General features: G+C 34.9%; 1 protein-coding gene across 6 annotated transcripts in view; it reads right to left on the bottom strand.

Moving 5' to 3' along the window:
- Stag2 (stromal antigen 2) overlaps nt 1-14,391 on the bottom strand; it is a 141,166-nt gene that overhangs the window by 27,340 nt on the left and 99,435 nt on the right. For all 6 annotated transcript variants that reach the window (XM_028881632.2, XM_028881628.2, XM_028881630.2 and 3 more), the window contains exons 16-22: nt 13,889-13,992; nt 5,351-5,443; nt 5,159-5,248; nt 4,311-4,514; nt 1,856-1,926; nt 1,557-1,644; nt 1,379-1,459 (exon numbers count right to left, since the gene is read on the bottom strand). In XM_028881632.2, coding sequence (XP_028737465.1) covers nt 1,379-1,459; nt 1,557-1,644; nt 1,856-1,926; nt 4,311-4,514; nt 5,159-5,248; nt 5,351-5,443; nt 13,889-13,992 — 731 coding nt within the window. The remainder of the gene's footprint in view (nt 1-1,378; nt 1,460-1,556; nt 1,645-1,855; nt 1,927-4,310; nt 4,515-5,158; nt 5,249-5,350; nt 5,444-13,888; nt 13,993-14,391) is intronic.

Below are 14,391 nucleotides of genomic sequence, written 5' to 3'. Positions count from 1 at the left end.
CATTGTGACCTGGTTGTATAAGATAAAATAAACCCTTTCCTACCTCAAGTAGCTTTTGGTTAGGGTAATTACCAAAGAAACAGAAACAAACTACAACAACGATAGACATGAATGAAAATGTCACAAGGAAACCTGTTATCTTGTCCATTACATAAAAGAAAGGTTGAGAAACATAAAACTTAAAAATTAATGTGTATACTAAGTGATATTCTAGGTGGTCTGGGGAAACATACATAATTATATATGGCTAACTTTAATGAAAACACCAGCTCAGAATGCTTAGAGCCAATACTTATGATTCATGTTCACTTTATTTTTTGAAAGTGGCCAATTCATGGAAGAAAATAAATGGAATGGTATCTTAATTTCTAATTTGAAAGATAACAGTTCTAGATCCTGAAAACTCAATTTTGTGGTGTTAACAAACTTGAAAATGTCCCTTAAATGTACACATACTAAACCAACAAATGGGGAAAATTTTTCTTCAAGAAAATACTTATATACTGCCTAATCCATAACTCCGATAAACTTAACATTTAGAAATATGAGCCCAATTAATATTATTGTCAATTAAAACATGATACATGATCTTGGAGACTAGAGTTATGGCAAAGTAGCTAAAAGCACTTGTTGCCCTTGCAGAAGGCCATGATTTGATTCCCATGGTTTCTCATAACCATCCATAACCCCAGTTCCAGGGGATCCAATAGACAAGCAAATGGTGTGTATACATACATGCAGGCAAAACACTGACACACATAATAATAAATAAATAAACCTTAAAAAATGAGTTTGAGAAACCTTAAATACTAAATAAAGTAATCTCAGAATGTAATCAGGACTTAAGATAGTATAGAGAAAGTTGGTTCCTCATCTTCAGTTTATATAATCCAATCATTGTCTACAGTTATTTTAAAGGTACTTGAGAGAAGGTACTCAATCCTGTTTTGCAAAATTTATCTCCCTAGGGCTAGTGAGATGAAATAGCAGTTAAGAGCACTGGCTGCTCTTCCAGAGGCTCTGAGTTCAATTCCCAGCACTCAAATGGCAGCTCACAGCCATCTATAACTGTAATCCCATGGGATCTGATGCCCTCTCCTGGTGTACAGACATACAAACAAAATACCCATAATACATTTGTAAATAAATCTTAAAAAAAAAAAAAAAACTACCTTCCTATATCTAGTAAACAATTTGAGAATGTGAAGTCAAATTATGCCATCTTTATATGTGAGTAATTTTTAATTAAAAATCACATAATGTTCTTTCAATGAACATACAAACTAGAAACATGACTACATGTAGACTAGAAGTAAGTATAACATGACTGAAAATAGTGAATAATATTTAGTAAGAACACTGATGAACGAGCACATACCTTTGTGGAACTGCTTTCAGATATCTTAGCAAGCTGCCAAAGGATTACATAGTGAGTACACTGCAGTGCATGAATAACAATCTAGAATAAAGAAATAGAAGATCAGAGGGAAAATTTATCTCACCAACTTCCACTTTTGTAAGTTCAGTATGGAACATATAAATAAATAAATAAAGACCTGCTCAGGCATATCTCCATTTTCAATTCCGGTTTTCAAGAGTTTGTAATTACAAGCAAACAAATCCCACTTTGAAAGATCATGGGCACTGTTAAAAACAACAAAAAACAAATTTAGCTATATTTAAAAAAAAACAAGACTGTCATAATTTTTTCAGAATATTATAAAATGCCCCTATCAAGTGATTTATTTTAAAAAGGAAGAAAAAACAAAGACTCTGAAAACATAATAACCCATAAATTATGCAAGGTTATTTGCTAAGGTTTTAAAAAAATCAGAAACTCAAAGATTCAACTTACTTATGAAAAGCAGTGATCCTCTTCAACGTGGATAATACCTGATATGCGTCATCTTCATCAGGTTCTTCTCCCTATGAGTTTAACCACATGTTAAAAAAGACCAATACAATAAGCCCAGTAGCAGTGGCGCACGCCTTTAATCCCAGCACTCAGGAGGCAGAGGCAGGCAGATCTCCGTGAGTTCGAGGCCAGCCTGGTGTACATACAGAGAGTTCCAGAACAGCAACGGCTACATAGAGAAACCTTGTCTTAATAAACCAAAAAGATAGAAAGAAAGAAAAAGAGAGGGGAGGAGAGAGGAATGAAAGGAAGAAAGGAAGACAGATTAAACAGACTGACTGACCGACTGACAACTAAGCTGACATGGTGTTGCCTTGAATTCCAGCATCAGGGAGACAGAAACAGGCAGATCACCATATATAGTGAGACTGTTTCAAACACATGCACCCTCAGGTGTGCATGCACACAAAGATATTTACCAAAGTGAAGTTGTTTCACAGTCATTTTGGTACAAATCATGGGAAGAATGACCAAGTAATAAATCCTGGGCTTATTGAAATGGTCACATAACCTCAGAAAAAAAAATCACAATAAAACCCACAAACAAGCTTCTTCATTCAAGACCCATATCTGCCAAATTTAATACAATATGGCTGAGTCAATCTAAGACTGTCAACAGAGGCACCTAATGAACAAGAGACAAAAACAGAATACTGTTCTCCCCTTTCCCCTTATGTAATACAGACATAAAACCATTTTAGAATTTTCCTGTTTCCCAGTACTAGATGCACCGCCAATAAAGGAGCACATGTTAGATGACAAACAAGAGACCAAACAACAACTAAAAACAAAAAGCGAGGTAAATGAAAAAATAGTGTTCAAGAGAAAAATAACAAACCAATCACATATAAATGCGAGAAATTCTATGAAATATACTAGTTCTGATTGTTCACATTTTGAATAAATTTTATGAATCCTATTATCTATGGTACTGACATCCAGTTTCCTCACAAATATACCATTTTATGATTAAATTTTTTTTAAGCAACAGAACTATTGTCAATTTAAAACTAAATTGTTTTAACTATAGTCTACTCAGTCAAGGGCAGAACCATCAAAATCTTTACAAAAGTGATAACTGTATATGAACATATTTACATAATCCTCCAATTAGTAAACCTTAAATCTAGAATAATGTTAAACATAAAATGTTAAATAATTTTATAAAACAAGAAGTCTGGAAAATACATCTAAATGATTTGGGGGCCATTAATAAAAATGGTGGTGCTGGGCAGTGGTGGCTCACACCTTTAATCCCAGCACTTGGGAGGCAGAGGCAGGAGGATCTCTGTGAGTTCCAAGCCAGCCTGGTCTACAGTGTGAGTTACAGGACAGGATCCAAAGCTACACAGCGAAACCCTGTCTCGAAAAATAAAATAAAAAAAATAAAACAAACAAATAAAAGAAATAAAAATGGTGGTATGTAAAGGGTCTTTGAATGAAGCTCTGGCTAGCCTGATACTATGAAGTTTGAAGTGGCCTCAAACTAAAAACAACAAGGTTCCAAGTGCTGGATTACAATTGCTAGCCACTCCATCCACCACTGTTGCTGGACATAAAGAAGTTCACAATTTCTAACTGCTGAGAACAATATCAATAGTGAATGTCCACTGGGCATGGTGGCATATACCTTTAATCTTAGCACCCCAGAGGCAGAAAAAGCAGATCTTTGTGAGTTGGAAGCCAGCTTCTACATAGTGAGAGCCTGTCTTAATAAAAATGGCTAAATGAAGCCAGGTGTACTGGCGCCTGCCTTTAATCCCAGCACTTGAGAGGCAAAGGCAGTTGATCTTTGTGAGTTCAAGGCCAGCCTGGTCTACAACAACAATTCCAGGGTAGTCAAGGCTACAGAAAGAAACCCTGTCTCAAAAAAAAAAAAAAAAAAAAGCAAACAAACAAGACTACAAAGGAAATTGTTTGACAATTATGACTTGATCTGATTCAAGTAAATTAAAACACACATGTATTTCTAGAAAAATATCACACAAAAATGTGTATATTTGAGTGCCAATGCAATAAGCTTCTTTGAAAGTGCAACATAAGAAACTCCAAAACCAAAAGTGACCATAGTAGCAACTATGAAGACTACAGTGCTTTCCCTTCAGTCTAACTCTATTATCTATACTTTAATAGCAAGTTTTTCAACTAAAAAATTAAAATTTTTAATAGCAAATTTTTCTAAGGCAAAAAATGCTAGTTTTATCTTAATCTTTTCTCAGTTGCATTGCATATTGTTGCCATATTCATATTTTAGTGGAAGAGTAATAGCAGTTTGATGATTCACAGAGCTAAAAAGACTCACCAACACACCACTAGACTACCATGAGGATTAATACTGAGTGACTCATTTCCTGGAAGGGAAGGGTCCAACAGACAAAATACTTGTAATATATACCTCTTGCAGAAAATCTTCAAGAAGCCGGTTAAATTTATCTGCCAATTCATCTATCAGCTGACTTCTTGAAATATCTACTCTGTTGAAGATCGTGAACTCTTCATTACATAATGCATGGTAAGTTTTAGAACACGCTTCTAAAACATCTGTGTCTGTGTGCTTCTCTACAATATTCCGGATCTGGCGCAATAAGGCATCCAAATGCTGCAAAATAATAAAATTTATTGTATTAAAGCTAATAAGGATATAGCTTAGTGGTAGAAAGATGCCCACTGTGCCCTATTAAGGAATATACAGTAGGCATAATGTAGGTAGTATGGTATATGGGACAGTTTTCAAATATACTAAATGTAAAGTATAAGACATGTATTTTCAGACACTTTTCTAGTTTTAGTAAACTAATAAACTGATTGGCCCATACGTATTTTTTCAAGTTCAATGGAAATAAAATAACCTATCTCACAGGTTTGACAAGAATGCTAATAATTGTGAAGAACTTTCAATAGTTATAGGGACATACAAAAAGTGTTACATAAACACTAGATAATTTTGATTTGCAATTGTTACTGTCTAATAACTCATGACAAATATCCATAAATGATGAGTAAAATATAGTCATACAATGTATATATAAGAGAATCAAAGTATAGTTATGGGTATAAAGCAAAAATTTGTACCATTTGTACCATCCCCTAAATCCAATTGGTCTAAAATATTGAAAGGCTTAGTAGATACAGGTTCACTCTAAATACTACAAAAATATACTTATAATATAAGAAAGCTATATAATAGAGTAGATTGAAATAGCATTTTCTCCTCTAAGATTTTATACACAGAAAACGTCTTACCTTTTCTAATCGTCCAGTGGTATATATCTCCAAATCAAAGTACTGAGGTAACTGCAGCAAATTGGTCACCTTTTCTGCATCTACAGAGTACTTTTGGGGGGGGGGGAAAGATCATGTTAAACACATTAGAGTAATGCTAGGTAAGAATAGGCGGTGTCATTCTGAAAGAACTTGTCATCAACACAATCTTACTTTTGCTAACAACTGTGGGAGGGCCACAGCAAAAAGTTCCGTGATTTTTGTCCTGTCATCCAGCTGTGTCTTCTTCTCCTTTGCTGTCAGCACCTAAGGTAACACAAAGAAGTCTGTAAACATTTACTAAGCTCAAATTGTAATTAAGACAAATGAAGTAAGAACAATGTTTTCAATGGTGGATACACAAATTTTGAGACAGAATCTTGCATTATAATACTCCCATTGGCCTCAATTCATTTTTTTTTAAGCCTCAAGTGGTGGAATTATCATTAAGTGCCAACATGCCCAGTCAAAAATTTCCAAATATAAAATTTTTGACCTAAAAGTAATATAGATCAACTTAATTATAATTAAGGGGGGGAATAACAATTGGGTGCAGTGGTACATAGTACTCAGGAAGCTGAGGCAGGAGGACAATAGTAAGTTCAAGGCTATTTTAGGCTAGTTAGTGAATATCAAGCCAGCTAGCCAGGGTTACATCCAAGACACTGTGGCCAAAAAGATAAATTAGATAAATGTAGGAGAAAGCCACATAAAATAAACAACAACCACCACCAAAAAAAAAAAAAAAAACCTGAATAGTCCTAGAATAAAGATAAAAATCCAATTAGAGAAAAAATTGGTGGAATAAGGGTAAGCAGCACTCTCCAAAATCCCTCACAAATCTGGAAGTAAACTTTAAACCTGTGACTTTTAAAAAATAGGTAAGAAGTAGAGAAGGCAGGGGAGTCTATCTGTGAACAAACAGCAGAGTTATGAGAGACTACATAAAACACAGAATTTATGAGCACTACATTCATAAAGAATATTACAGACTATAACAGAGAGAGTTCTGAACATTAATAATAGGGAATGGAGAAACCACAACCAGATCCAATAAACAAGAGAAAAGAAAGCTCCAGCAACAGGGAGGGAAGAAAACCCACAAACGTTTAGATGAAAAGCCAACAAGTTGCTTGCTGAATGAAGGCTGCAGACATTACCAAGCGCCATTCTTCTGCAACAGTACCTATGAAACTGGACAATGAAGGAGCAGGTACCAAATCTCTGCAGTTAAGCTGCTTGGCTAGAAGAGTAGAAAACACTGCACAACCATGTCTCCAAAGTCCAAAGACACCCCACACTCCAACAGACAAGAACAGAGCCAGAAAACCAGATAAACACCCCACGGGAACTGATTTGAACTAAAACTCAGTGCAGAAGGCAAAGTCAATGTAAGTTTGCAGACAAAGGCAGCTCAAGTCTTGTTAAGAAAAAATTTCCAACTGCAATGATATGAAAGGAAGTGGGAGGCTCAGACTCTGAGGTGAAGCCCTGCTCAAGGTAGAAGTTCAAACCCTATGGGCAACCTGTTTGAAACCCACTGAGACATATCCAAACAGATCAGGTTGAGCAGGTTTCAGCTAGACAACACACACAGGCTGATTACTCTCACACTGGCATATACTTAATACTCTCATGCTGGCACGTACGTAATTCTAATTTTCTTGTAATTCTAATGATCTTTAAAATCATTTACCCTAACTATTTCTCAGCTCCCTGCTTCTGGTTACTTGTCCCACCTCCATTGTATTTTTGTTTCTGTTAAACTAATTCCTGGCTTTACAAAGCTTGTTTTCTTACATTCCTATCCTCAGTAACTAATACCCAACTGCACACTATTCTATCATTGTTCCTTTATTCTTCAAAAGTTATTTGATTTGAAAAAGCAATTACTTTCAACTATTACTTTATTTTCACACCAGGCCAGTACATCATTAGACTGGGTGGCTATTGCAGTTAGTGTTCTCTTGGAGTGGTGATTCAGGTAATTCATGCCCTGTGTCCTGAGCATGTGGGCTGAATGCTACAATCTATGTAGTCCTACTAGAACATTTTTAAAACTGTGAACTGAAAGAATAAAGATGCTCTCACACCAACAACCTAATCCAAATATATAAAGCCCAATGCAGAAACACAGTATACATGAAAATTCAGGGAACATGACTCCCTGAAGTCACCAATCCCACAGCAATGGCTTCCAAATACAGTGAATTAGATGAAAAACCAAACTATTTAAATGATTATAAAAATGTTTAGAAAAATCAAAGAGGACAAAAATCAGTTCTGCAGTGAATTCAAAGAGAATGAGCAAATGAATGAAATAAAGACAAGAGAGAGTAAGAAAAATCCAATAAAGATAGAAACAATGAAAACACTAGATTACAATGTTGGAAATGAAAACCTTGAAGTAAAAAACTCAGTGGAAAGCATCACTATATATGAGGTGGAACAAGTGGAAAACAGAAAGAAGATCAGGGTTTGAAAACAAGGTAACTGAATCAGAATACTAACACAAAACTAATTAATAAGAAAGTACAAGAAGAACATGAAAGGTGTGAGGGACATCATTAAAAGATTGGATTTATGAATGTTGGGCACACAAGCTCAGGAAATAGTAAACTTAATAAAATCATAGCAGAAAAATTTTCCAAGTTTAGAGAAAGAGATTGCCATGCAGATACAAGAGGTATTTAGAATCCCAGACAGACAGGAACAGAAGAAAAGAATCTTCCCATATATTATAATTAAAATACTTAGTATATAAAACAAAGAAAAAAACACACCAAAAGCTGCAAGACTGCAGCATGAAATCCTATGTAAAGGCAAGGCAATAAGGCGAACAGCACTGACAACAAAGTCTGTAAATGCCAGGAGGGTGTGGGGTAATGTATATGAAGCTCTGAATGAAACAACTCCCGACCCGGATTACAATATCTAGCAGCGTTAGCCCGCATAACTGAAAGAGAACGAAAACTATTCCATGAGAAATACAAAGAAATATAGACATCTAAGGAGTACTACAAAAGAGAATTTGAGAAAGAAATAAACACACATATTATATCACAGCAAAGAATAAAATGCATTAAATAAGCAAAAGGGATAAAGAATGTACCAACATTGCAAAAATAAAATTATAGGATTAATAGTACCTCTAAATAATAACTCTGAATGTTAATAACCTCGATTTTCCAAACAAAATACATACTACCAGATTTGATTAAAATAGGACCCATTTATTTGCTGCTTCCAAAAAACACTGCTTTCTAACCCACGGAACTGGTGAAGATAAACACACCGAGGGTGAAAGGATAAAAAAAAAAAAGAAAAAAAAAAATTCTGAGTAAATGGAACTGAGGAAAAAGAGGTTTAGCTAGCCACATTAATATCACACAAATCAAACTTGAAACTGACATTAGTTACAACAAAAAGTCGCTTTGGATTAAGGAAACAATCTACCAAGAGCATGTAAGAATTCTAAACACGCATATACAAGATCGGTACACTCAATTTCAAAAAATCAACACAACTGGATATAGAAGAGAAGACTAACATCAACACAGTGAAAATGGAGAACAGCCCACTCTCACCAACAGGTCATTCAAAAAGAAAGGAAGAAAAAAAGAAATTAATCAATCAATTGATACTCAACAAAGATAAGTCAGAGATAAATGACAGTATAAATCAAATAGACACAACAGGTATCTGACAAATATTCAGATAGAATATAGAATACACATCCTTCATAGCAGTCCATGAAACATTCTCTGAAAGAGATTAAATTAACAATGGACTAAAACTAGAAATTAACAGCCAGAAAAAATACAAACTTATGATTACTAAACAAGAAACTACTGAACGATGAATCAGTCATCAGAGAAATTAGATTCATTTTGTTTGTTTGAAAGAAGGGAAGATTTTAAATTCACAGAATTTAATGACAATGAAAACAGAACATACCATAACCAGAGAGAGACAAAGAAGTAAAAAGAAAATAGTTCTAGGAGAGAAGTTTATATGCCTAACATTTGTAGCAGGCTTTCTTTTGGGTCACCAATCAGCTCCCAATAATAAGTCTGAGACTTATGAGACTTATTAGTTACAAATGCTCAGCCTAAGTTTAGGCTTGTTTCTGGATAGCTTTTTAAACTAAATTTAACCCCTTTCTCCTCTTCTGTTTTGCCTCTGGGCTTTTTCTTTTTAAACCTTTCTTTCATTCTGTATGCCCTATTTTTCCTGTTTCTTCAGTATCTGGTTGGCTGACTGCTGCCTGCCTGGCTGGCCCCAGGTATCTCCCTCTCTTTTTGTCTCCATCTCTCCCTCAACTCTCTCCGCTAAATTTCTCCTCCACCATCCCTGCCTATCCATCTACTGACTAGCTATTGGCCATTCAGCTTTTTATTAGACCAATCAGGTACCTTAGGCAGGCAAGGTGAAACAGCAACACACCTTTACATAATTAAACAAATGAAGCATATAAACAAATGAAACAATCTTTGCCTAGTTAAACAGATGCAACACATCTTTACATAGTTAAAGAAATATTCTGCAACATAAACAAATGTAACACATCTTTACACAGTTAAAGTAATATTGCACACCAAACATTTTAAAAAATCCACATAGATCTTCAATAAGCAGGGACACAGAAAAAGAAGAACATGCTAAGCCAAAAATCAGTGGATGGAAAGAAATAGTAATAGATCAGGACTGGGACTGGAGAAATGTCTCAGCAGTTAATTGTGAGTGCAGAGGAACCCAGTTCAGTTTCCAGCATCACATTAGGTGGGCCACAACTGCCTCTAAATCCAGTTGTAGGAAATCTGACGCCTTCTTCTAGCCTCTGTAGAAACTCACACAGATGAAAAAAAAAAAAAAAAAAAAAAACAACATCACCAACAACAAAAAACTCAATAGCCTTCATACATACCAGTAACGAACACACCTGAGAAAGAAATCAAGAACACAATCACCACCAAGCAGTGGGTGCAAGCATTTAATCCCAGTACTTGGGAGGCAGAGCCAAGCGGATCTCTGTGAGTTCAAGGCCAGCCTGGTCTACAGAGCAAGAGCCAGGACAGGCACCAAAACTGCACAGAGAAACCCTTTCTCTATCATTCCCTCCAAGGCTCAGGGAACTGGAGACTGAAGTTTCTTGGTCCTGCCTGGTCCTGCCTGGGCAGCAGCCGTTTTTATAAAATAATCACTCAGAGGCTTAGTATTAATTACAAACCGTTTGGTCTATGGCTGAGGCTTATAGCTAGCTAGCTCTTACATCTTAAATTAACTCATTTCCATTAATCTATATTGTGCCATGTGGCCATGGTTTTACCGGTCTGCTGGCATCATGCTTCTTGGGTGGCTGGATGGTATCTGCCCTGACTCCCCCTTTCTTTTAACTGTATCTCTCTTGGATTTCCAGACTGGCTTTTATCCTGCTTTATCATAGGCAGAGCAGCTTCTTTACCAACCTATTGCAGCAACACACATTCACAGCATACAGAAAGACCATGCCACAGCAGGGAATATTGTAGAAGAGAAAACAGAAAAATAAGCTGGCGGATGAGGAGGAATGCTGTAAAACTTTGTTTTCTCAACATGGTATTGTTAGTGCACTCACATCAGCTATGACTACTTGCACAAGTCCTGCAGAAGACTGGGTCTCTCAACATTCCATCAAGGATTGAAGAAGGATTCATAGAGTCCCACTCCTCCCAGGGGAACTACTAGGGGTTAAGAGTTGCTAGAGAAGAGGGACTCATGTTGCTTAGTGATATAACCAGCCACTTGGTCAAGTGGGCTCAGCCCAGACAAATAACCTCCCTACTCATATTTCTACAGGAAACCCTAATGAAGAGTGACCCACAAAAAATAAATAAATAAAACGGACATGAAAGAGGAGGGGGTTTATTGAAAAGGAGTTGAGCAAAAGAGGAATTGGTATGTGTATAAGAGATGATAGCCATAATATGTGTATGAAAATGAGAAATAATTTTTTAAAAGATAGCATTTAGCTGCATTTAAATGATCAATCAGAATATAACTATTCACAATGCAATGACAAATATTTATAGATACAAGTCAAATGGCAGAAATTGTCTATTAATTTTAAATGAATACTAGGATGTAATGGTGAAAAAAAATGCCCAGAAAGCATGTAGTAAATTCACTAGAAGGAAATATAACCAATGTGAAAATGATTGGCTTTTTTGACATGATCTATGTTTTTCTCTTTATATGTGGTATTTTCCTCAATGTGTATGAATTATTATTCTAATAAATTAAACTTAATTTTATAGATGACAGAAAGAGATTGAACTGGGCATGCTTAATTTTAGCATTGGGAGTCAGAGGCAAGTGGATCTCTGTGAGATAGGATATACCAATCTACAAAACAAGTTCCAGACCAAACAGGGGCTGCCCAGTTAAACTCTGTCTCAAGAAAGGAAGGGATGGAGGGTACTGAAAAAGACACAAGATGAAAAGACTTCCCATGCTCATGAATGGCCATTGTGAAAATGGTTTCATTGGCAAAAGTAGTCTACAAATTCAATTAAATTTCCAAAGATTACAATGACATTCTTCACAGAAACTGAAGAAAACAAACTTATAATTCATATGAAAGCACAAATGACATCTAACAGCTAAAGCAACTCTGAGCAAAGAGAACAATGCCAGAATTAACACATCAAATTTCAAGATATACTATAGAGGCACAGCAACAAAGACAGCGCAGTATTAGAACAAAAACAGACAATGGTGTGGAACTGAGGATTCGAGAGACAAAGAGATCCATAAACACCTGTTTTTTGATAATGATGTCTGGAAAATACAATGGAGAAAAGACAGCATCTTCTATAAATGGTTCTGAGAGAACTGGATATCCACATGTAAATGACTGAAGCTATATCTGTATTTCTCAGTACAAAAACTAGTTCAAAATGGATCAAAGACATTAATTTAAGATATCAACATTCAGCCGGGTGGTGGTGGCGCACGCCTTTAATCCCAGCACTCAGGAGGCAGAGGCAGGCAGATCTCTGTGAGTTCGAGGCCAGCCTGGGCTACCAAGTGAGTTCCAGGAAAAGGCGCAAAGCTACACAGAGAAACCCTGTCTCGAAAAACCAAAAAAAAAAAAAAAAAAAAAAAAAAAAAAAAAAAAAAAAGATATCAACATCTGATGCTATTAGAGGAAGACAGAGAAAGCATTTCGAAGTATGGCAAGGATTTTCTGAAAAAGACTCCAATAGCTTAGGATATAAATTCAAGAAATGAAAAATGAAACCATATAAAATTAAAAACTTCAATGCAAGGAACAACTGAGAGAAGTGACAACCTGCAGAATTGGAGAAAAGCTTTACTAGCTACAAATTTGGGATATCTAATAATAAGATTAATATCTAAAATACATAACTAATTCAAAAGATTACTTTAAAAGTACGAGCAATAAATGGGCTAACTTGATGAACAGTTTTCAAATTATGAAATACAAATAGCCAATAAACATGAAAAAAATGTTCAGCACCCTTTGCCATCAAAGAAAGACAAATTAAAGCAAGACAGAGATTCTATCTCACCCTAGTCAAAATAACTATCATTATAAAAAATAATTAGCAATAGTATCTGGAGGAACTAATGGGAATAATAGCAGAAGAAGGAGGTAGAGGGATATGACAAAGACGTAGATATACTTGTATGAAAATATCTTTATAAAAACATCAGTGCAAAATAATAAACACCAGCTACTTTATTTTGAAAAATTCAATACAATCACTCAAATATACCTTCAGATAGAAAAAAATAAGAACATGAAACATGGTTTTTGGAACTTATGTAATAATGCTATTAAACACTATTTTAAATTACTCCAGATTATGAGCCATTAGACATAGGTAATCAGTTCAGAATTCTAATTTGCTACTCATAATTAGAAAAACAAATAAAACATAAAAATAAGACAAAATGAAGAAAAAAATAGAAAAAGGGGCTAGCATGTAACTCAGTGTAGAGCACTTGCCTAGCATGCACAATGCCCTGGGTTCATTCCACGGCACTGCAAAAAAAGATGATTAACTAACTAAAATATGAGTAATGAAAACAGAAATAGAACAAAAATATACGAACTGTTTCACAAACTGGTTCAGTATTATTTCCTGAAAATTTAAACATATAGATACATATATATTTGCATGTCATAATATAAAAATGCATTTTGGAAGTTTGCAATAAAACATTTGAAAGTCTATGGATTTAAAGGTATTTGTGAACTTCTAAATAAAGGATTAAAATCTGATGCTTAGAAATAGGAATTACTTTACCATCATGATTAATAACCTCTGCTTTCCTTCTAATTTTATATCATAATAAAAATATGAATTTATAAATATACCAAAATATACAAATGCAGAACTCCATACACATACACATTACATGTAGTCTGGAAGGTAGTGTCATTCACTGTCATCTCATGTATCAACAAAAGATGTGAAAATCAAATTTCTCAAACTGCTACTACTTTAGAACTTATATATGTTATGTATGTGTGTATATATATGCATGTATGTGTATGCATATATGTATGTGTACATGCAAAAGTAATTAGAAAAGTATAAAACAGAGCATCAAATATTTTTGTTCTGTGGTCAAAATGGGCTAAAAAAAAGATACCAAAAATAGAGAAACAAAGTTGAGGATAACAAAAACATATTGACATACCCTTTTTCCTGTTCCTCTTCCTACAGGAGGATGACATTCAGCTGCTTGTCTAATAGTACAAAGCATTATTTCAATCAAAGCACTCTCTTGTCTGTCTGTTAGAGCTAAAAAAGAAAAATCAGAAAGAGTTAACCTATTTCTTTTCCATATATGCCTCTTGTAACTATTATGTAAGTTTGGTCTGCCCATGAACAGGAACTGACCTAATATACTAAAGAAAATCCCACTATTATTGCAGAAAAGATCAGAACAAGTTAAATCTTACCTTTCTAAACTTCAGAATTCTGAGTAAGTTCACTGTTTATATATATACATAGGCAACAGAAAGTATGAATCCAACTGACATATACATACAATTTTTAATATAGACTTTCTATATATGAATATATTGAGATAGGGTCAAAATATAGCTCAAGCTAGCCTAGAATTTCTTTAGTAGTCCAGGGTGGAAAAGAATTCATAATCCTCCTGCCACATCCTGCCAAGCACTGATATTATAGGCA

Source organism: Peromyscus leucopus, chromosome X (genome assembly GCF_004664715.2).
Source record: "Peromyscus leucopus breed LL Stock chromosome X, UCI_PerLeu_2.1, whole genome shotgun sequence".
Taxonomy (NCBI): Eukaryota; Metazoa; Chordata; class Mammalia; order Rodentia; family Cricetidae; genus Peromyscus; species Peromyscus leucopus.
This window is presented reverse-complemented; position numbering and strand designations above follow the sequence as displayed.